This window comes from Chelonia mydas, chromosome 2, assembly GCF_015237465.2.
Source record: "Chelonia mydas isolate rCheMyd1 chromosome 2, rCheMyd1.pri.v2, whole genome shotgun sequence".
NCBI classification, from domain to species: domain Eukaryota; kingdom Metazoa; phylum Chordata; order Testudines; family Cheloniidae; genus Chelonia; species Chelonia mydas.
Window position 1 is genome coordinate 184,389,263 of NC_057850.1, and position 23,789 is coordinate 184,413,051.

The window sequence follows — 23,789 nt, forward strand, 5'->3', positions numbered from 1 at the left end:
CCAAGTGATAAGAATACACCAAAATTCTTAGAGTATAGGCCTTTACAGACAGGCCTGAATATCTATATCCTAACAGCAGAGCGCTCTCCAGTGCACTCCAGTACTCCAGCGGGAATGAGAGGAGTAAGGTAAGTCGACGGGAGGGCATTTCCCGTTGACCCAGAGCAGTGTAAACACCTCAATAAGCTGACCTAAGCTATGGTGACTACAGCTATGTTACTCACGTAGCTGGAATAGCGTAACTTAGGTCAATTTACCACGGTAGTGTTGGCATAGCCTCAGCTTGGGATCTGACAGTCAAATTGTGCTTCTGGTTCATCACCACTAGTAATAAAGATCCTGCAGGTCAAATCCCCTCCTCAGTGACACGATCTGTGTAAATGTGATGTCTTCATTGCCATGGCAATTTAACAATTCTGCTGATAGTTGTGAAAGGTCAAATAGAATCCAGCTCACTCTCCCATAGCTGTGGAATTCCTGTAGGATATAAAAAGGACCAAGGCAATGTAATGGTACTAAAGCAAGGAGAAGGGTCTCTGAGTAGATCATAGCGTGGGAGCAGATCTGTTGAGAAGCCATTTTTTAGTCACTATTGTAACCTAGATCCATATAATCCATCCTAGAATAATCTTTTGGAGTATCCATTAAATTTTTGGTTTTCTATCACACAAACATATATCTAATAATGCTGTGGCTGGCTCAAAAGACTACTGATTTATTTTCAGATAAGAATTCCCATTGAGTTTATTTTTGTCTTGAAACCAGAACAAGGCACTTTGAATGGGGAGAAAAGTGCGTAAAAAACTAGCTGTGCTTGAAAGGCAGCATCTGGCGTGAGTGAGTGAGTGCTTGCCTTCGTTATTTGCTCAGCTGCAAGGGTGATGGAATTAATGTAGACTTCCTCTTCAAGCACCTTGTTTGATCTTTTTCCTAGAAAAATAAAAATGAATGATGAAACTGGATCCAGGGCATTTTCTGTTTGATTTTTTTTTTTCCATGTTAATCAGGTGATTGCACTTCCTTTTCTACACAATAGCCCAGAAACAGCATAGATAATAGATTACTCACTTTTGCCCTGGTTACACGAAAGAAACACTGTAAGAAGTTGTTCTGTGAAACTTCATTAAATTACTTCCCTAGAGAGATTTTTATGTGAAAAGCGATTTCTTGTTTTTTTAGGGGCGGGGAATACAAATTGCAAAGTCGCAATTGTGATGGCTAAAAATAAAAATATTTCTGCATCCAGGTAAGAATTAAATGGTTACTGAGACATTTGTTCAGGATCCAAGCAATGAGACCCAAAGAAAAACCCTATTTATTGAACGAGCCATTGCTCACAAAACCTTTACATGGAACAATTTTAATTGCATTGGTCAGTTAGAGTTGAGTGTGGTTTAGAAATGGAACCTTAGGCCATATATGTACCCTCAGAAATCTAACTGACCAAACTTCAGAATTTCTCAGATAAAGAGTCCAAGTCATAAGGTACTCTTGATCTGTATGGGTTGGATCAAGGACAACATATGGCCCTAATGTCTTTAATTCTCCCTTCAGCCTTTTGAAAATGTATCCTCTAAAATCAACATCATGAATACTCACTTTTTAAAATTAAAGCCTACCACCAGACCTGGTTTACATTTTTAATTCATTAAGTGTATTATTAAAGCATAACTAGAGGAGGGAATGGTTCTATGAATATTAATAAAGGCAAAACTATACACAGAAAAAGTAAGTGCAAGAATAAAAGGCCTGAATCCTGCTCCTACTGAAGTTAATGCCAAAACTCCCATTAACTTAAATGGGGCAAGATCGAGATGCCCGTATATACGGAAAAGTTAATTGAATCAAGGGGTTTAACCGTTCGTTCATACCACAAGTTCTGAAAGCAGGGAGTATTTCTTCAGTCTTCTCAACCCAACCATTCCTGATAAAATGTATTGTATTTACATGTACATCAAGCAGAGAGAAAAATATGAAGGCATCTATTTTGATGCTTATTATAAAACCTTAGGCTCTCACTCAGGGCACACACCTTCTGTCTGGCACCCCTCTATGAATGTTGGAACCCGATGTCCAGCTGCCCAACCCCTCTGGGCGCTGCATTTTTACCTTCATTTCTTCCCTCCTCCCCCCACAGTTCTTAAACACAGCTCTCGCCTGCCTCTCCACCCATATGTGTAGCACAGGAGAGGACAGATCATACCAAACTTTTTAAACGTTGTACTTTTTCTTTTTTTAAATCTAAAATAGCTGTTGAGATTTCTCCTAACCTGTTACTTTTGTCTTAATCAGGAACAGACAGCACAGTATGATCATAGTTCCACTGGACATACCAGGCTTGAAGCTTATAAGACCTCTTTCCGTGTTTGGCTACCTGGGTAAGGAGGAAATAGTAATTATCAGCTACGTTTGCATTTGTATTAGCCTACTCGGAATCTCAGGAGTAAGAATTATACTATAAACATAAAGTACTAAAGACACTCTTAGAATGCATATCTAATATGAACATCAGTACTGAGCACCTGTAATTTGCTAGTGAATATTGGCTAGAATCAATTTTATACATGGATATTTTGCTTTTTCTTTGTGTGATTAGATCAGCCCCACGGTGGACATTTTGAAATACATTTTAATGAAGTGCGAGTACCTGCCTCCAATTTAATACTAGGTGAGCTTCACTGTTAACTGTTCTTTGAAAGTCACTGCAATGATACTAACTTTAAGTCCTTTTTAAAATCTGATGAAAGTTGTGATGAATAACCTTCCTAGGTAAGGAATATGCCGTTAAGTTTTTGTTCTTCCTTTATCTGTTTTAGATGTAAAGACAGTTTTTCCAGGAGCCGCCTCTTGGAGAGAGAAGTTCATTCTCGACAGTAGTGTCAACAGGGGTTGAATTGGGCCAGCACACAATCCCTTAGCTGTACTTTTCTGCTTCAAAACATCTCCTACTAGTCTGCAGAATCTGAGTTGTCTCCTCTTCATAGCAGAAAAGCATCCACTAATTGTGCTTCATCTGTTTCCAACCTCTTGACCTTTTGCTTTTGGTGTCTGTTGCTTTGTGTGAGTACATATAGGTATGAAATAATTAAAATGGTTACAGTGCTGCAAAATAATCTTTGTAAAGAAGCTCCTCTCTAGGGTAGCAACAGACAATACCTGCAGTACGGCCACTGATTTTCTTCAGAGCAGAAGTGCGCGGTTATTTGAAGCATTGAAATGAGTTCCGCATGGCCATTTTGTTTCTCACCTCTCTTCTCACGCAGGTGAAGGAAGGGGTTTTGAGATCGCTCAAGGTCGGCTTGGGCCAGGCCGCATTCACCACTGCATGAGATCAATAGGTGTGGCTGAATCGGCTCTACAGATAATGTGTGAGCGTGCAGCTCAGAGGGTGACCTTTGGGAAGAAACTGTACCAGCATGTAAGCCACTACCTCTTTGCCTAGTTTGCTATGAATACCCCTTGGCTTAGCTCATGTGGGAAGCTTGGGACTCTAACTTCCACAGTAACAGTCACTCTAGAAAAGGTTGAGATGTCAGACAGCATTACCCATAACCACCAATTCCCAGCAACTCTGGAGATGCTGTAGGTTAAATATCCTGTCTCAAATAGGAAAGAAAATATTAAGGTTGGGAGAGTCTCCATTTTGATTGAGCCAAGATCTGCAATCTGAGTGAATTCCTATAGTTGTTTTCCTAACAAGTACTAAAGCCCTGTTCACTGTATTTAAATACACATTTTGTAGCAGAGTTTTGGCTGGTTTTCTCTGATCAGCATGGACCAGGACTCCAGAGGCAGGGCAGGTCTGCAAACCCTGGACTTGTTTTCACAGGCACAAATTTGATTCGCCATTATTGGGCACTTAGATGTCTAGCCTTGACTTGTGGGCCCAATCAGAGACTGGGAACTGTGTGATCATAGCCATAAAATAACTTCATTTTTGCCAGTGCAAATCAATGTTAAGGCCAGGCTGAGTATTTGGCCTGATCTGCCAGACATTCCTTCCTGATAGCGTTTGCCTGTTTTGCTACGTCTGTAAATTGATGTGCTGCAGACTCCCTTTGCTTGGCAGACATCAAGTATTTCTGGGTCTCAGCCAAGAAGACACAAATGTTTGTCTGCCTTTTCATAAAGTAAAGGCTGGGAAGAAGGAAGTGAAGTGATTGTAGCAGATTCTAGAAAATGTTTATACAGAACTGATATAATTAGAAATAGCTGTATAAACATCTTGGCACATCACACGAAACAATTAAACACAAAATCGAAGTACCACCATTAGCATCTCAAACAGTGGAATTACAAAATGCACACATTGTCAGAGTCCCTTTCAAATAAACAAACCGTTAGGCTTTGTCTAGAGTGGCAAGTGAAAGACACAACTTTTGTCGTTCAGGGATGTTAACACCCCCCCCACCCCCGGAAAGACAAAAGTTTTGCCAACGACAAGCACCAGTGTGAACAGCACTTGGGTGGCAGGAGCGCTCTCCCCCCCACAACACTAACATAGCCTTAGAAGCATAGACCTAGAAAAAAGATTGTGGGGGAAAATTATTGGGCCAGATCCTCAGCTACATTGACTTACACTAACTGAGGCTCTGGCCTGCTGAGTTCACAAAAGGTGCAAAATGGAATTTTTATCATTTGTAAGTGGCCCAGATGCTGTTACTTCTGAAAGGTAGCCTCATACAGGAAAGGTGTTCTGAAAATAGCATAGAAGGGCTGCTATCAAGGTCTTAAATTACTGCAAACAAGCTGAGATTGTGTAGTTGACTATAGTGGGACTAGTAATACATTGGCAAAAATAGTAAAGGGCAGATACACTAAGAACCACAGCACAACTGTTTCCCTAGGTCGTGAAGCCCCGCATTGCTCCCCAACCCCCCCGATTTGGAGATAACTAATTGAACTTCATGGAAGGACTTTGCAGGGAGGTGGTTTGAATGGGTAGTAATAGCAAGGAGAGGAGGTGCAAATAGGGCAGAAGTAGACAACACTACCAGAGCATGAGGAGAGTGGGGAGTCTGAACAGCAAGCAGGCAGGTGCACAGAGCCAAAGCAATGGGAAGAGCCAAACAAATGAGGATGGGCAGTTGTGTGGTTCTTTTTTCTCTTTTTAGATTCTAGTATAAGAACAGAACCACAGCAACTCTGAGGCTGGATATTGCCTGTCCCATCCATGAAGAGACACTGCTGTCTCTCTGTCCACTTAGGCCTTGGGCTTAAGGGGTTGGTAGCTGGATGAGAAAAACTTTTATTAGTTGACTGTCTGTCTGGTTAGTTTTAATTTATGGTTTTCTCATGTGTAGAAGAAGTGGGCTGATTTTCAGAAGTGCTGAGTACACACAAATCCCTTCAAAGCCAGTGGGAGCTCAGTACATTTCATGATCACCCCACTTCTATCCAGGAGCCTTATTTAAGCATCCAGCATTGAAAACTTTGCAGGTGTATAGCTGAGAGAGACAAAGGGTTGTTCTGAAAACCCAGATAATGTTTCATGGGGGGGCTGGGATAGCTCAGTGGTTTGAGCATTGGCCTGCTCAACCTAGAGTTGTGAGTTCAATCCTTGAGGGGGCCATTTAGGGATCTGGGGCAAAAATTGGGGATTGGTCCTGCTTTGAGCAGGGGGTTGGACTAGATGACCTCCTGAGGTCCCTTCCAACCCTGATATTCTATTATTCTATGCCCACAATTTTCTCTTTATGTCTCTACAGGAGGTTGTTGCCCATTGGATTGCTGAAAGCCGCATTGCTATTGAGCAGGCCCGATTGCTTACACTGAAGGCAGCTAGCAGCATTGATACCAAGGGCAGTGCACAAGCAAGGAAAGAGGTAAGCGGGGTTTGTTTATTTTTTTGGTCTTTCAGAGAAAAAAATAAAGTAATAAATAAATAAAGTAATAAATAAATAATAAAGGACCCACTTTCAGGATTTGCTCCTATCTTAATAGAGCTGGTGGAAATCTTTTGATAAACCCCAGCCTGTTCATGGAAGAGAACACCTTCACAGAAAATTCAATTTTCCATTTTTTAACGAGATTTTTTTCCAGTTTTCAAAAAAAGGCAAACTTCCTGTGTTTTGAAAAATAGAACTTGGGTGGGTTTTTTTTGTTTTGTTGTTTTTAATTTCCTGGCAACTCCTTGCCTTTCTCCAACCAGTTCTGCTTAATAGATTTGACCCAGTGAATCTTGCAAAAAAAAAAATTGGAAATTCTGTGGAAATTCTGAAATCAAAGTGTCACTTAATTGTCTTAAATTTGTGCTCTCTTGCTTCATATTTTTGGTCACTACTGTTAGCCACTTAAAACAGGTTAAAGAGGTCCAGTCACTAATGGATATTGGTAATCTTTTACCTGATATATTTATTTATGTTTCAGGTGAAAATCATTACTTGTTAGTCTAAGCCTAAAGTTATAAATGGGGTGGAATGCATTTGGATGGCCTAGAGGATAAGTACAGAACCTTACTCTCTAAAGCCACAATCCTGCATGGTGCAAAGCACCTTTCCTTTCTTTGGGAGCTAGCACCTTGCAACAATTATTGAATATAGCCCAAATATGATATGACACATTAGTCCAATTTCTAGAAGTGTCCCCATCTTGGCAGTCTTTGAGAGACCAAGAATTGAGTGTGTCCAAAGGCTTCTGTAGCCACTGAGGTCATTCCTGAAGGTCAGGATAAAGTTACATTAAAGATGGAGTGGAAGCTTGCAATGCAAAATCCCTGAGTTGTGGCAAATGCACAGCTAGTTGCAATCCAGCTCTTGGAACTGGGCCTGTGGAAAAAACAGAAGCAGAGCTGCGTGAAAGTCCCATTTTCCTACACCCCTTGTGGTGGAAAACTCCTACATTCAGGTTTGTTTTTGTTTTTTTCATACAGATAGCTATGATCAAGGTGGTTGCACCTAGAGCTGTCCTTAAAGTGGTGGACTATGCAATCCAAGTTTGTGGAGGAGCTGGAGTTTCTCAGGATTTTCCTTTGGCTCGTATGTGAGTAGGAGAGAGATCTATCCCATGTTTCTAAAACTAGCAGTATTTCCCCTTTCTTGTCAAACTGGTTAAAATTGAGCAAAATTCTGCTGGGACTGGAGCTGGGCAGTTTCTTTTTGGCAAGTAATTTGACCAAAAAAATGCAGAACTATGTGAATTTTTATCAGATTGTTTTGACCACCCCAAAATTCTCTAAATGGTTTAGTAATGTCAAAAACATGTAATTTTGACCTAACCTCAAAATTTTGTTCAGGCATTTTCAGAAAAGCAAATGACTAGATTTTTAAAGTTTGGGGTGTGGGGAAGATGGCCAGCTCCCTAATCGCTTTTAGCCCAGGGGTTAGGACAGTCTCATGAGATATTGGAGACCCTGCCTGCTGAGGGACTTGAACTTTAGTCTCACATTGCAGCAGGGTGTCCTAACCACAGGGCTCTGGGTCATTCTCAGACCTGTGGAAGCTGTTTTACTTTAATAAATAATTTAGTATTAGAACAGGGACTTGAATTTAGGGCTCTCACTGAGGATATGGGAGATGTAAGTTCAAGTCCCTACTCTAGTGACTGTTTATAAATAAGTGAAACACCTTCAACAGGAGAGATGGAATGACCTGGAGCCCAGTGACTAAGACAGGTGGCTGCTCTTTTGATTTTTGACAAACTTAGAATTCCATTTTCGGTTTGATCCAAAATGATTATTTTTTGCAACTGCTAGTGAATGGAACAATCCATTATCTGCCCAGCTCTAGCCCTGCTGTACTCTTGCACCTCCACTGAAGTCAGTGGGGCTGCATCTGAGAGCAGAATTTTGTCTCCTGTACTCAAAGGTGTTATTCCACACCTCAGAGTAGAGAGGTGGTATACAAAATAAATAAATAACTTAATAGTCCCTTCTGGTCTTTAATGATCTAGTCGGACTTCCTGCATAACACATACTGTGGAATTTTGCCCAGTGATTCTTGCATTGATCTCAATAACTTGGATGAACTAGTGTGTCTTACCAAGACTGGATCTTCTGATGACTCAATGCCAATGAAGTGCAAGCGTTACTGGCAAAGTTTGGATAAACACCTCCATTACAAGACATAGGCCCAGGCTACTCCTGTTTCAATATCAACATTGCTTCTCTCATAACTGGCTTAGATTTGTCAGTTTGCTCTCATCTATGGGCCAAAATACAGTTTTGATTCCAGAGATGCACAAGCCCCACTGATGGTGATAGCTGTATGGTTTGAAAATAGAACAGTGCACTGGAATCGGGGTTCATATCCCAGCTTTCCCTGTGATCTTGGGCAAGACACTTTGTTTCCACCCCCACCCTCTGTTAATAAGACAGTCCGTGCTTCAAGACCTGTTTGTATAATATCCATCACCATGGGAGGGAGCCCAGTGCCCATGGGTCCTCCAAGTAGTACTGTAATACAACAAAGTGCATTTCTAGAATTAGAAGTGAAACTTAAGTGTAGTTCTCCCCCTCTAAGGGCCAGACATGAGGTTGCATGGCCAGATGCACTATATGCTGCACTGCAGTTGGGGGGGCCTATCCCAGCTGCCTTCTGCTAAGGGGCTGTTTAACTATAGTGTAAGATGCTGGAGGGTCCCAAAGTGCAGCCCAAACCTGAACATCTACACTGCAGTTAGAGCCCCTTAGCCTGAGGCCAAGTCAGCTGGCAGGGGCCAGCCCCTGGTGGCTAACTGCAGTGTACACATGCATGTTGGTGCTGGTTCAATCCCCTAAAGGTCACTACTTCCCCCCACCCCCAAACATCATCCATGATTTGGGACCTCTCTCTGCCAACATAGCATCTATTGCTTGAGGTGAAAGGACAGAGCCAGTGGTCTAGAGCTGACCAACATGGGGACTTAGCAGCTAGCCTGGCTACAGTTGATATCCCAGGAAACTGTAGCAGCTGGGTGTAGTGAAAAGGATATGGTACTTAAAGTTGTAGAACCATTTACCCTTCTATTCCTAACAGAGCACCAGTTAACTTCAGGACTCTATATCTGAAATCTCTAAACAAAAGGCTGCTTACATTACACTAAAAACTGAGTCATCATCTAGGCAATTCCCAGAGGAAGTGGAAAGGCTTGCTTCCTAAATGAGTTTGATGCTGGCTTTTCCAAGTGCTCCAATCTTGTTAATGTACAAAAAAGCTGCTGGCTTCATGCATGGGGTTCCTAGCTGGATTTAGTCTTGAGGAAGAAGTTCTAGCTTGGATTGACTCTAAGAATGTCTCCTTCCCCAGAACCAGTTCTGTTCAATCAAACAATTCTAGCAGCACAAGGTTTCTTACTTCATGTATTAAGGAGACATCCTACTTTAGATTTTTATTGAGAAGACATTAACTATAAAAGAAAATCTTAAGTTGCAGTTTTTGCTGTCACATTACCAACCCACACTATTAAGTGCTGGCACTGCAAGCTCTAGAATCCACACTAATTTCAGAACAACTTCTTATGCAGGTTTGCCTTTATTCGGACCCTCCGAATAGCTGATGGGCCTGATGAAGTTCACCTCTCAGCAATTGCAAAACTGGAACTACAGGACCAAGCCAAGCAACTGACCTCAAAAATGTAATAAAGTTTAGTCTAAAAACCTGGTTCCTTTTAAAACTGAAGTAATGCTATTGTATGATTAAACACTTCTGAATGATTTAGAAGTTTGAACTAAAGTTACCTATATTGTTAATTTTCTACATTCTACAGTGATAAGTTTATAGTACAAAGGTAACTTGGATTTGTTTTACTTAGAGGTACCAGTGTCCTAAGCTGCTAAATAACATTTTTCCAGTTAACCTTTCAGGGCACTAGCCTGAAGATTACTTTATCAAGCCCTTAATTCTTATGTCACAGATGTTCTCTCAGTCAAGACCTGTATGATGCTGCCTGTAGAATGTTAGTTTATTTTCTGAAATGGTTTAACTTAGGGCACTGCATCCATCTAAAGTGTGTAGTTTACTGTTTGAGATTTTAAAAGTGTCACTAATGCATAAGTCTGAATAAAAGATCTCTCCCCCAATAGTCCAATGCTGCTTCTTTATAAAAGGAACAGTATGGAGGAAGACTCCATTTCTTCTAGAGCATTCCTAAAGGCAAAAATCTTAGAAAAAAGTGTTGCGTGTACCACAAGCCAAAAATCTACAGAATGAGCCAGCCTGCCACTGACAAGTAATAACTGTCTCTACCCTCTGTTAAATCAAGTTGGGGGGGTGGGGGGAGAAATTAGCAAGCAAGAGCTTTCTCTTGTTTCCTTCTCAGATGCTAGCTCTTTGTTCTGGCTGGTTCTGAAGAAACACTTTCTGCAGCTCTTCAGCAATGTAGTGATAGACAGGCATCATGAGACACTGAATATTGATTTTACTACATATCACTTAACATATCAAGGTTTAGAAGGAACTGTTAGGGAGCAAGTGTTGCAGGCCACACATCTGTCCAGAATGTGGGTATTTATTCAGCATAGCTGTGCAAAGCCTCCATGGCTGCTATTTATGCTCTGCTAGCTTGATGAGAGGCAGAGGAATCATACCCAAGCTTATAGCAGAGAGGTAGTGATCCCCTATGCTAGGTGGGCAAACTGTAGCCCACAGGACCATCCTGCCTGTCCCTTGAGCTCTCAGCCCCTCCCCCACAGCCTCAGCTTGCCAGGCCACCAGTGCTCTGGGCAGCAAGCTCCTGCTGGGCAGTGCAGCTGCCTGACATGCTGCTCTAAGTGGCATGATAAGGGGACAGGGAAGGGGGGGTGGGGGGGGGGGGGGGAGATTGGATAGGGGGTGGATGGGTACATGGGACAGGGCAGGGGCCAGGCTCTTTGGGGAGGCACAGCCTTCCCTACCTGGCCCTCCTTACAGTTTTGGAACACTGATGTAGCCCTCAGGCCCCCCCAAAAAAGTTCACCCACCCCTGCCCTATGCCAATGGCATGTCTTCAGTAGACCAGACTGACCTCACAAAACCATACCACTGAATATTAAAAGGACAGATTCTTTCCTCATATGCACATGTTTACATACAAAGGTAAAATTTCATCCATTTTTTTAGTTACGGCTATAATGATGACACTTTACCCAGCTGAACTTTTAACAAGAACATGCAAGGTCAGTGTTGCTAACACTGTGAATAACTGAGGTTATGCATAGTGTTTAGCTGTGGATTAGAGCATCTCCACAGCTCCAGGCAAAATACTTAGAACAACCAATTCAGTACATTTTCCCATCACACAAGAACACCCCTCTCGCAGAAGTACTGTCTAGCTGGCTGCTCTAGAATTCTAACCATTTCCAAGAAGGAAGAAACATTCCATTAAAAGAACAGCTTTGTCTCATTAACAAGGCTCTCAATTCCCTTTATTTTTAAAATTTTATGTACATATGAGTGATCTGTATAATGTACATACAATATAGAAAGTTTTTATATACTGGATAATGTATAGAACATTTCACAATTACACTAGGTTCTTACATACCAGGTTGACATCATTTTTTTAATTTTTTTTTTTTTTTGCTGAAGTGTTTTCAATTTGGTAAAGCCAGTTATACATACAAGTCTCTAATGCAGTTTGATCTCAGGAAGATAATGTTAATGATTAAGGACATCAGTGAACTGGTGCAGGGACAAACCTCTAGTAAGTCATGTTCAATGAGACTGATCATGTCAGGAGCAGAGGAGGAAAATGCCGTTAGTGGGGATGGTGGGGGTCAAGTGACTTAGCCCAATTCTTCTGGACTGTAATTCAACTCCAGTCATGCTAATTCATAAAATATAAAAACTAGGAAAAAGTTGTTTGATTCACAGTCTTGTAAACAAATAGAAAGGAACAAAATGTGCTTACGTACAACAAGAAAAAAATTCTTGTGTACCCATTCGGACTGATCCTTAGCGTGCTTTATGTTATAACGTGACAGACGCACTGACTTTTTTCCCCTAAAAAAAATATATTCATAGAAAAAGGAATAACACTGTCAGGAAACAACTGGAAAGGCAGTAAGTTCATTGCAATGCATCAGAGGGAGGAAAGTGCAGTTCCTCATCACTGGCCAATCTGCCTTTAAAAGTCTTTCATGGGTATTTCAAATCTCTTAGCTGGTATCTCCCAATTCATTGTCTACAGGGGGTGGTACACTGGGCATTACAGAGGATGTCGTTCCTGCAGTAAGGTAGCCAGCAACTCCAGGGCCTGGTGGGGAGGGGGGAGAAAGAGAAAAATATTGATAATTAGTTTTAATATAATCAAATGGCTGTTCTCCACACTTAATATTCAGAATCACTTCTTGTTAACATTTTCATCTTTGAAAATACTGAGACAGTTTGACTGACCTTATAGCTGTCTCCTCATTAAGCTTAACAAAATCTGTTTTATGGTTTCTATTTTTAAAACTTGCCATCAGGAATTGAGGATAAATCTCATTCATATCTGTCCATCCCCAGTCACTGTAGTATGAGAGCCTAGGAAATTCCTAGGATTTGTGCTTAAGGAAATAGAGGGTGCCTAGGGTTTGGGGTGGCATGTTTATATATTTGAGAGTCTGAGGTTTAATAAATCTAATGTGCTGTGTATCACTAAACAAGGAACAAACAAAAAAACCCTGAAAAATCAATTCCAGCCCAATGGAAGAGAAACTGACAAAATAAAGTGACCTAATGATAACTAGTATTCAGATATTTTATAATTGGATACCCTCACTCTGGCATTTATGCTTTCGGATACAACTAGCAGGAATTCCCATACTTTGGAGGGATAAAGCCATTAAACCGTCTCACTAGCTGGCAACGTGTCTATCCCTGTTGAGATGGCATAGCACAACTCCTAGTGCTTCTCTTTCACTTAAAAGGCAGAAAGCATTCAGAATACAAGCAGCACTGCCAAGCCTGAAGAAAGTGAATATTAATGTTCCATCTCCTCAGAAGAAAAGGAAGGTCCCTTTAATTCTTCTCTGAATCAGAGTTTAACAGATCTGCACTCCTTCTCTTTTAACAGTAACCTTAGTCTACTGTGGATTTGTCACTAGAGCTTGAATCGAAAGTCACTGCCACAAAGACTAAATTTTTCTATATGAGAAACCTGGACTCGCAGGTAGGTACTGGGTGACTCAAGAATAGTAGCCAAGTAAGGACGTTACATTTTTATGACCCCTCTTGTGTCTTGAGGTGATCCAAATGCATCATACCCTTCATGAACCTTGTGAGTAAACATAGGTAGAAAGCAGTCCACTTTCATGTTCATGAAAAGTTGATCTAAAAGCAAAATCAACTGGAGGATGAAGTATGCAGAGTACTAACTGGTGAAAAGAAGCTGGCTGTAGGGCAGGGAAAGTGTAAGGATCCATAGGGATTTTTCAAAACAAAAACCCTACAAAACCCCTGCTGCTTAGGGATTACTGAATAAAGCTTAACTCCATTACTGTATATATACACAAGGTATACTTGTTTCACAAACCAATTGGTGGATATATACCTTAGCTTACTGGCACAAAGCAGTGGACTGGACTCAAAATCATGTGTGAACCCTAACAGATTCAACATACTAATCCAATTCACTTGTTCCTCAAATATTTTCCCCAGAAATATTCCAATAAATTCCTTCAGGAATGGTTTAGTCTATATATTTAGATCATCATTCAACAAGGTATCTTCTCTAGGAGGAGCGAGTTACAATTTTTGGAACAGTAAGTACAATTGCAGCAGTTTAATAGTCCATATAGTATTTTGCAATATTTTGAGGAGACTACACACTTGCTCCTATTGCATAGCATGCATCTAAAAGAGCACATAAGTCAGTTACTAGGAATGCAGTGAATGGAACATGCGTTTAGCAAAATGATATCTACCTGCATTAGAGAGCTACACAGAAGTTAGCAAGCTGCCTGGCAGAGCACATCTAAAGCCCACTTCTGAGGTGAAGGGGACTGCTACCAGTTAGAAGGGAAGGAGAAGAGACACCTGAGAGAAAAAGAAATAAGCAAGGGAAGTTGTAAGGGAAGTGTAGACAGCGAAGCAGTTTGAAGCAAAGGTAGGGCAGAACACTGTCAGCCCTGGTCTACACTACAGATTTACATGACTAACTACATCGCTCAGAAGTGTGGAAAATCCACACCCGTGAGCAACCCATTTAATCTGACCAAGCTCTGTGTAGACGGCGCTATGTCAACATGGCTACTGCCTCTTGGAGAGGTGGAGTACCTACACCAATGGGAGAAGCTCTCCCATGTCAGCACAGGTAGCATCTTCACAAAGCGCTACAGCAATCTAAGTGTAGACAAGTGCGGAGTATAAATAGAGAAATACTCTTAGTTTATGGTTAGATTACCATTTCTACAGTGTCTTCCCTCCTATGATCAGAAAGCACTTTACAAGCATAAGGAATTTAGCCTCACTCCTATCATTTAAGAATCACCCAATGCTACAAACAAGAAAGGCATAGAGAGGTTACTTGACTTGTCCAGAATCTCTCGAAGTCTGGTCATTAAGAATATAAATTGTTTGGGTCCCTCCCTCACTTCCCTCCTTCCCTCCCCCCAGCAGCTGAAGTCAGCTAACACTTATACCAAAGAAATCCCATAGTAAAATGAAATACTGTAGGACTCTATTCAGCAAAAATTAGCAAAAGAGCAATGAGTCTGTCTTCAGAAAGTCTACCAATGCATGGAACCATGTTGGCTCTGATGTCTTGCTGATAGCCGAAAAAAAGTGAGACTGTTTACCAAATAAATGGAGTAGTGAGCGTCTAGGAATCAGCTAGACAGTCTTGAACGTGGATGTGTGACTTAGAAGTGCTATGCCCTTTTCATGTAGGGCAAACAAACCACAAATTAGGGGTCTCCTGTTCAAATAATGGTATACCCCTACAGCCCAACAAATGCTAAGAATCTGCTCGTAGGTCGTAACATTCTTAACCTCAATTAGCCAAAAGGGCTGAGTGAGCTTTATCTGGAAATATGATCAGAAATATCAGAGCCTTTCCTTTCTACACATTTGTCTTTGTGTGTGAATAATCTAGTCAGTATTACTTCACAAGTGAGGGCTGATGACCACATGCAGGTAGAGAGAGAAGGTGTGACTATAACTCTGTGCTTATCTGGGGAGAGGCATGCAAGTTCCCTAGACTGTGAGGAAAAGCTTAGTAATACTTGACTTGAGAAAAGGCTTAATGAAGTCCTTCAAAATCAGAAGTCTTAAAAATTAAACTCCCACACAAACCTTTTGGCCTTTCCCTCAGTTTTAAATAATTTATTTTAGTGGAGAAATTTCATAACAGTGTTCTAGGTTGCTTTTATCAGCAATCAATGAGAAGAAACCTGTTGTTACAGCTTGTAAACAGTTTGTAGGTTATGTTGAAATGTTAATCATCAACTAAAACTGAACTCATTGTTTGTTAAATAAAATAAGCTTAGCTTTGGACTCCATGAAGGAAACCACAGTATAATACAGTATGCCTTATCAAAATGAAAAATCTAGCCATGCAAGTTTCTCAAAGTTTGAGCTCTTCCTACCACAAAGTTACAGGTCTCAGAATACAAGTATGCAGCTTCAGCATAATTTTGAGCTAACATGAGTCAATAAATTAATCAAATGTTTGCACAGTGTGAACAGGTAACACCATGCTTCTTGATAAACCCAAGTCACAAAGGCTAAATTTGCTTTTGAACAAAGTGATGTTATTTGAAAAATGGAGAATAGAACCCATACACTAGAAGTGATGAAGCCATAATGAACTGTGCTCTTAGGCACTTATGAGAACTTTGCCTGTGATATTTAAGTACAACAGCCAGCTGGAGCTGGCACACACTTTAGCTGTACCACCACCGAGCACTGTGAGGACTATTTGCTATTGGTAGGAAAATCTGCAAGCATAAGAAGTCTTACAAAGCCCATTACACTTTTATTTTTAAACACTAAAAACCATAGTAACTAATTTCTCAGAAATACATGTTCAGATATGTGCCAGCCACGGGCTAACAACAACAGAGATGGCCTACCCATGTCAGCAGAAGAGATCAAACAGTATGAAATGACAAACAGTACTTCATAGTGTTAGCATAGTGCAACGAATGGTCACATGATGGCAGCAAAACTTTGGAGGATAAATAGAGGCTGTACCCACCACACCTTAAAACAATAAGTCAAGTATCTCAGTTCTATTCAGGCATATTTCAAGGTTCATTTGGAACAGTAGCAGTGAAGTGAAGGTTACAACTCTGATCTGAAATAAGTGTTACTGACCTGTGAGGTATCCTACTGTTTGTGTCTCAGAAATGAACAAGTCATGTTTCTGATCTTTGAAGGCACTCCACACAGAGGAACGAGACAGGATTTCATTTACCTACAACATAAAGAGCTGGTAAGTGTCTACATTTAATAACTGCTTACAGTAGCTGGATGGAAACATTCCACTCTTTACTAAATGTGGTAAGGTCAGTTTTTAGACATTAACTAGATCTATAAAAAATGAACACTTAAGTATCCAAATAGGCATACACAATCCTAACCCAAAACCACAACTATTACATAGGGTAGGTAAACAGTTGGTCATCGTTTGCGTGAGGGTTGAATATACAAGCATGGATATCCCAAGAAGATTTAGAGCTATCAAACAGCTTGAATTTCTCCCTAGTGCTTCTCTTCCCTCACCCATTCAGTTGGTCAACAGGGAGAGTAGAAGCAATCATAGCAGCCTCCTGCCTCAAATGCCAGATAGCCTGAGAAGCAGAACTGTTGCCTTGCGGCAGATTCAGGGTGTCAACCTCGATAGTACTTGACAGTCTTGAATGAGGATGGAAAAAAGGGGCGCAGGACTAACTGAACCAGAGGGATGTATGAACAAGATTCTGATTTTACTATTGCGGTGGGAGTGGAAGTGTACATAGTCTCAACTGGTCAGAGGAATCTGTGTTACTTGGACAATTTATTTTTTAGGTCTCAACTCTAAAGCATTCTCTGTGCAGAGGAATTTTCAAGAATCCAAAAAGTTTTCAAGCTGCAGTTCTCCAGATACTTTACTCTTTACCCACTGCGAACAGGCTCCAAGAACACCTGTGCATCAGTCTTGCCTATCTAATTTCAGATGTCGTCAGCCTTCACTGGCACTCTAGGCCTCTCAGACACTATTTCTATACTTTATCTGGTGGCTTACAAATCTCATCCTCTGCTCCTGATCTTCCCTTCATAGGAAGATATGGATTGACTGAGTCATTAAAAGCTGTGAATCTGGGATACTCTGCCACTTAACATAAACCATTAGTTGACACAGCTTAAGCACGTCAATAAAGGTTAGGCCGGGAGACATGCTCTCAGGTGTACTGGTTCAAAACTGTATCTCTGTATATAATGATTAAGCTTTCTCAAGCCCAGCGATTCAGAACATTGTTAGTAAGTACTTACCTGTTCTCCATACTGTAGGCTGTGAGTCATAGACTTCAAGGTTTTAACTATCTGAGCCTTCGTGGCTGATGGGCTTTCCAAATTTTCAAGGCCAACACCTTCAAGCAATTTTAGGAGATACGGAACCAAATCTGCTTTCAAAGCCTACAAAGCAAAATTATTGGAGATACTTAATACAATGGACTTTGAGAACACTTGAACTGAATGGAATTTTACCAGTGTTTGATTGCTCACTTCACTCTGCTTTAGAACAGTTGTTGCACGAATAAGTTTTTTGTCTTTTGGAACAACAGGATCTCTTTTGAAGATCCACAATACTCTGAACTGTTCTATTACACCTATTTCTGAAGACAGGTCAGTATAGGTATGCAAACAGCTAAGCTCACGCCGCTGCAGACAAGATAAAAATGCCAGGAAAAAAAGAAAATGCAATGACATCAATTAAACTCGGAAGACACTAAGCTACTCTGTGACAATTATGAAGTGAGCTGGCAGTTCTGCTCCTGGTCCACATCCTTGAAGAAAGCCCTACTGACATAGTTTTTTCTACTGTCTCAGAAGAGAAAAGTTACAGAATGCAAGTCATAAGCTACCCTCTCACCTTAGAAGCTTTACAATAAAGTCTAAGTCTGTTGTCCAAAGAGCACGAGGAAGCCTGTACTGCAGTTCTGAGCTATGGGTGAGGAATTTCAAATTCTAGCTTTGTCAAACCAGGACTTTTAATAGCATTAGACAGACAACAGGAAAATAGACGAGTTAATAGGCAAGACAGAAGGGAGCACCATCTAGCACTCTAAAGTAGTCAGTAATCACAGGACACAGTTCTTGCACACCTCCTGAACTGACTAATGCACACCTGAGCGAGAGAGGTACTTGTACCATTTCTTTAGAACAGCTTGCTTACTTGGGCTACTAAATCATTCTGCTCCTTTTGAAACATTCGATTAAGCGCTTCGCAGGCTAGACCAATCGTATCCAATCGCTTTTTCATTCCATTCATCAAAGGGCCAATGGTCTCAAGTGATGCCATTGCTCGAACACAAAGCTGTACATAGAGAAGGAAAAGCATCTGTGCTGTATTGATTGTATTTTTAATCTAAAATTCAAATCCTGAATACTATTGCAACTTGTACATCTACTACGATGATAAACTGCAGATATCTGACTGTCCCCTTCACACTTTCCTGGAGGAGTTTTACATGTAGCACCATAGGAGCAGCAGGCACCAACTGTTGCAGTAGATGTTTGCTGGATGCTTTTATCCATAATTAGGATGAATTAAAACCGCTTACTAACCGATCAACACAGTAATGCAGCAAGCACAGAAGAAAAAAAACAAACAAAAAACCCACCTATCGTTAGAAGCTATGTTGGCTTAGTTTTAAGAGTGAGGGGGTGAAATATCCACGTAGGTAACCAATATGGCTATTCGGAGTGTTCTCAGAAGATTTTATTTGCCACAAAAGTCTACAGGTTGCAGTAAAATGCTCCAACATGTTGTGCGCTAATTACCCTGTGTAGACCTTGCTGGCACACTCCAAAGGTACCTGGTTTGCATTAACACTACATTGCTGCAAACTAGATACATTTTAGAGTGCACCAGCCAGGTCTAAGTGGGGCAGTTAGAACGCTCTACAAATCACACCCCTCTAGAGTGCTTTGTTGGACCATGTAAACAAGCCCTAGGCTGGTATGAACATACACGCCATATACACTTAGTACACATTCCATCTAAAAGAAAATCTTAAATGCGATACCTCATTATCAGACAGTGTGTGTATGACACGAACAGCACTTTTAGGAATAGCATTGTTCTTGTGATTTAGAGCCTGGAGAATCTTGGGGAGATGACCAAGTGGTGGGACTTGATCTGCTAGCTGAGGCTGAGTGCTGAAGAGGCACACGGTTGCTGTTGTTACGGTTTCTAATGTTTCCCCCTGTGAAAGCATACAAGTCTTTGCATTAAATTATTAATTTTCCAGGTCAAAATTAGCTATAAACATTAAAGAAGCTCAGTGCAGCAGGCTATACCACTGCAACTGCAGTACACAAGTACTTGCTGTTTCTGATCTGTGGAAAGTCAGAAGATACAAAGTATTACAGATACGCATTGATTTCTGCAGTGATTTAAAGCCAGTAAATTGGGGGGGGGGGGGGGGAATGCATCTCTGTTAGCAAAACACAAGTTTGCATAAACTCACTAAATACATTGCTTCACTTAAAAAACTAGAATGAGTAGAGTAGAAGTAACTGAGCCAGGATGGGCTTCAGCCTACCTGAGTTCCTCCAGACAGCGTCCAGGGAATTTTTTTTTAAGTTAAATTTGATACCACTGAATCACTGACTTCCCTCACTGAGAGAGTTTCAAGCACAATTAATGATTTTGCTCATCCCATGAATAAGCTAAAAATGGTTTATTCTTTTTACACTGAGCTGAGTGATAGGGGAGGCAACCTTGCTCAGCAGTGATGTAACTGGGTCAACAGCAGTATGGGAAGGCAGTGACACAAACTGAACGTCCCTTTCTAACCTGCTATTAATGTTGCAGTTTATGTTGGCAAGTGCTTCTTTTTCTGTGATTTTTTGTACTGTTAGGTTGACCTAGACAGGTGCACTTTTCCTCCAAGCAAGCCATGAAGTTATAGAATGTTTGAGGAGCTATCTTGGATTTGTATTCCCTTAGTCAATACCCTGAGCTAAAATTCCAATAGGACTTAAAAGGAGCAATCAAAAGACAGGGACTCTTGATTTAAGGCATTCAAATTCTTTTTGTTTGCTTATTTATTATTTTTAAAGCGCTTCATCTTATCTAAGTGCTTTTGCACAAAATCAGAAATAAAATTTAAAGCTATTTCTATGTTGAAAAGGAAACTGCTACCACCATTGCAAGCAGAAATACAAGCACCAAGACAGAAGCAAAATTAACCAAATGCTAATTAGCATCTTACATTATTGCTTTGAAATTTGCCCAACTCTGCCCTTACTATATGTTGCACACAATTTTAAACGCATAGCTAGAAAGGCTTCTTACATGGGGGTTATTTTTCTCCAGTAGTTCAGTGAATTTTTCCAACAGTGCAATAAGAAATTCTCTAGGTTTTCGTAGAACCCAGGCCGGCTGGGCAATAAAGATTCTTAAGAAGACTCCCCCTACAGAAAGTTCACCTTCTGCTTCACCATACACCACAGCAAAGTCTTCAGGCAGCTATATAAAATTGGAGAAGAACAAAAGTTACCATAAAACTCAGCAATAAGTCACCCCTCTTATCAGGAAAGAGGCAAATCAGTAAAACCTTGTAACCAATTACAACCATGATTTCATTAAAGTTGTTTTTTTTTTTTATTAGAGACCCACAGACTATCAGCTTTCTGTTCCCTAAAACATGTCCAACACGGAATTGTTCAGCAACATTAGCAATACCATAATTTCTTTACAGTAACTTACTGTAGAAACACTAGGTACCTGATTCCTTCCTATAAAACAAGACACTGAACTTGGAAGTACTGTATGGTGAGTGGGCATTTTCAAGTAAATCTTGTCCATGGGTTCAGCTAGTTGCACAGGGAATGAAAGTACACTAGTGATGGCCACTAATCACAAAAGAAATTAAATGACATGGCTGATGAAGACTAATGAGTTTTATGTGTAGCATTAACTGAGGATAATCTAATGAGCCTGATTTTTTAGTAAATCATCTCATCTCAACTGTTATGAAAGACATTCAAATACTGAAAGCTTTACACCAGAACTGGTAGAAAAGTTCCAGTTCAGATTTTTATTGGAACCAACAATTGCATTTTTTCCTTTCTTGTGTGTTTGACAGTTTAAAGTGTGAAGCCATACAGCACATACTCCACAGGTCAAGGTGTGTTGTTTATGTTAAGCTATTTCCGAACACTACTCAATTGTTTTGTCAGAACTACATTTTCTGAGGGGAATTACTAGAATTGCAGTGGAAGAGATTCTAATGTCCTATTATTTTTAGTATCAGAGGGGTAGCCGTATTAGTCTGTATCCATAAAAACAACGAGGAGTCTGGTGGCACCTTAAAGAATAAGGGATTTATTTGGGCATAAGCTTTCGTTGGTAAAAAAAAACCCCACTTCTTCAGATGCATGGAGTGAAAATTACAGATACAGGCATAAATATACCGGCACATGAAGAGAAGGGAGTTACCTTACAAGTGGAGAACCAGTAACTCCCTTCTCTTCATGTGCCAGTATATTTATGCCTGTATCTGTAATTTTCACTCCATGCATCCAAAGAAGTGGGTTTTTTACCCCTGAAAACTTATACCCAAATAAATCTGTCTTCAAGGTACCACTGGACTCATTATTTTTAGGACAGATTTACAAATACTTTACTATACATTTAACAGTTCAGACTAGTGAGGTGGAATTTACTATACAACCAATTCAGTTGGCTGAGACAGACATTTTTATGTGATGAAAACCTTAATGGATTACTAACAACTGGAAAACAGAGTAATTTGCTACGATCACGCAACAGATTTGATTGTTCAGAAAGTCAGCATACTGGGGACCAGTTAAGGCTCTCTGATCACAATTTAGTTTTGAACTTCACTGTTAAGTTTATAACTTATGTACATTTGTAGCCTGCCCGTGTTTAAACGCTTCTAGCAAGAGACCGACTTTGTGGAGTTATTTGGAGGATAGATTCAGTAATTCTACAGTGTAACTTGTTTTTTAGATGTCAACTCCAGGCTACAGTAATATGAGAGAGCAGGTGGTTTTTGCTAGAAGCGTGTCACTGGCATTTTCTACGCCACTGCAGAGAAAAGGAATGCATGTGAAAACAAAGCGTGAGCACTTATTACCCATTTCCCTACTGTTTCTCTTGGGGCCCCAAAATATGAACATTTTTGCTTTTACCTTCCAGTTAGTGTCAGGGTTGTCCCTCTGAAGTTTAAAGTGCCTGTTTTAAAAAAGAAAGAAAGAAATTAGACAAATTAAAAGACTATTGTTCCTAGATACAACAAAACTTTGGCTCCCATTCAAAATCCAAACCTTCACTCTCCTTATTGGCTCCCCCACTCCCTGACACGTGTAATGGTTAAGCAAAGGTCACATTCCAAAACTCCACCTTCTTTCCCCCTCACTTTCAATTCTCCCTTCTCAGGTTTGAAACAATGTGACCTGTTGGGCTGAGAGAGCACACAGAACTAAGTGCCATCCTTTTCTCTAGATCTCCATAGGCAGCGGGTAGCCATCACGTGGCAGTTACATGCACTGCATTGCTTGGTTCTTATTATTCACAGTTGTGCTGAGGCTCTCTACTCAACCCACAAGCTCTAACGGAAGGCATTGCCTTAATCCTTCTCTACTTTTTAAATCAATCAGAACTCAATTTTTGTCACAGATGGATATTTGTGTTAATTAGTGAGAATGAACCTAAGGAATCAGATACACAAGTGTGTCACTTAGCAAATACAGTAGCTATTGACATAGTAAGGCTACATACTCTAGCATCATTTCTCGAACTGTTGCTGATACTCTATCCCTGGAGAGGTCATTCCAAATTAACTCAGGATTTTCATGTGTTCCTTCAAAAATATGAACAGCAGCTTCAGGGTTATCTCTCATGGCATCCATAAAGACTCCAGGCAGAAACTTCATTAGTGTAATTCTAACCTGCAAAAGAAAAGCAATCCCAACCATTTTATAATATCAAACACCATACCAGTTAAACTCAATGGCATCATAAAAGATCTTCCTATGTAATGTGTTTTTTTTAAAATTCATGTATTTGTACATGACTATGCCAAAATACTTCTGTCTAATAAGAGAAACCATCATTCAAACTCATTTTTATGTCTAGTTCATTTAATAAGCTATCTGGTATAAAAACCCAACCATTAATTTCACAATGAGACACGGCATCTCATGACTAAAAGTCAGTTAGAAATGATAAATCGGAGATCACATCTTTGTTATGCTGGTTACGGGGGCTTTTGAGATTTTATCCTGAAATCTCACAATTAGAAAGTAAAAAAATGACAATTAATTTCAGTTAAATAAATACAAATGATATATTTTTCTCTTTACATAAACATGGAAAAAATAGTTCACATTTTTGATATGCAAGTTTGAAGATCCTGAAAATCAAACTACCCTTTAGTCTCCTTCCTGAAGAGATGCCTTTTGTCCCTATCAATGATTTTACATGCTAGAAAACAGTATTTCCTAAATCCATACCCCTCTAGATCTACCAATGTGATTTATATCTTGCCAAGTACTCTTGTGATCACATGAAACATATCTGTTCTTATGCAAGCTCCATGGAACATTGCAATCTAATCATATTACAAAAGGTAAAATGTTTTCAAACAAATACCTAAATGTTACTATAATTGAAAGACTAGGGAAACATTCAGTTTTTCTAGCCAGTTTCCCTGTTGTTGTACCATCAGTTTCCCA

The 23,789-nt window shown here is 40.2% G+C and overlaps 2 protein-coding genes across 8 annotated transcripts in view; one reads left to right on the forward strand and one right to left on the reverse strand.

The window, feature by feature from the left end:
- ACAD11 (acyl-CoA dehydrogenase family member 11) overlaps nucleotides 1–9,997 on the forward strand; it is a 61,262-nt gene extending 51,265 nt beyond the window's left edge. For 4 of the 6 annotated variants that reach the window (XM_007064304.4, XM_037890296.2, XM_037890298.2 and 1 more), the window contains 7 exons: nucleotides 1,180–1,246; nucleotides 2,293–2,378; nucleotides 2,597–2,668; nucleotides 3,264–3,418; nucleotides 5,709–5,825; nucleotides 6,872–6,981; nucleotides 9,442–9,997. In XM_007064304.4, the coding sequence (XP_007064366.2) occupies nucleotides 1,180–1,246; nucleotides 2,293–2,378; nucleotides 2,597–2,668; nucleotides 3,264–3,418; nucleotides 5,709–5,825; nucleotides 6,872–6,981; nucleotides 9,442–9,556 (722 nt within the window). In that variant the 3' untranslated portion in view covers nucleotides 9,557–9,997. Of the gene's footprint in view, nucleotides 1–1,179; nucleotides 1,247–2,292; nucleotides 2,379–2,596; nucleotides 2,669–2,816; nucleotides 2,958–3,263; nucleotides 3,419–5,708; nucleotides 5,826–6,871; nucleotides 6,982–9,441 lie in introns of those variants that run through there. The other 2 variants (XM_043540803.1, XM_037890299.2) reach the window with 2 other exon arrangements.
- Nucleotides 9,998–11,298: 1,301 nt separating this feature from the next.
- DNAJC13 (DnaJ heat shock protein family (Hsp40) member C13) overlaps nucleotides 11,299–23,789 on the reverse strand; it is a 101,238-nt gene continuing 88,747 nt past the window's right edge. For both annotated transcript variants that reach the window (XM_043540795.1, XM_037890309.2), the window contains 8 exons: nucleotides 22,834–23,003; nucleotides 22,245–22,287; nucleotides 20,383–20,556; nucleotides 19,109–19,288; nucleotides 18,256–18,396; nucleotides 17,352–17,495; nucleotides 16,194–16,293; nucleotides 11,299–12,150 (listed from right to left, as the gene is read on the reverse strand). In XM_043540795.1, the coding sequence (XP_043396730.1) occupies nucleotides 12,053–12,150; nucleotides 16,194–16,293; nucleotides 17,352–17,495; nucleotides 18,256–18,396; nucleotides 19,109–19,288; nucleotides 20,383–20,556; nucleotides 22,245–22,287; nucleotides 22,834–23,003 (1,050 nt within the window). In that variant the 3' untranslated portion in view covers nucleotides 11,299–12,052. The remainder of the gene's footprint in view (nucleotides 12,151–16,193; nucleotides 16,294–17,351; nucleotides 17,496–18,255; nucleotides 18,397–19,108; nucleotides 19,289–20,382; nucleotides 20,557–22,244; nucleotides 22,288–22,833; nucleotides 23,004–23,789) is intronic.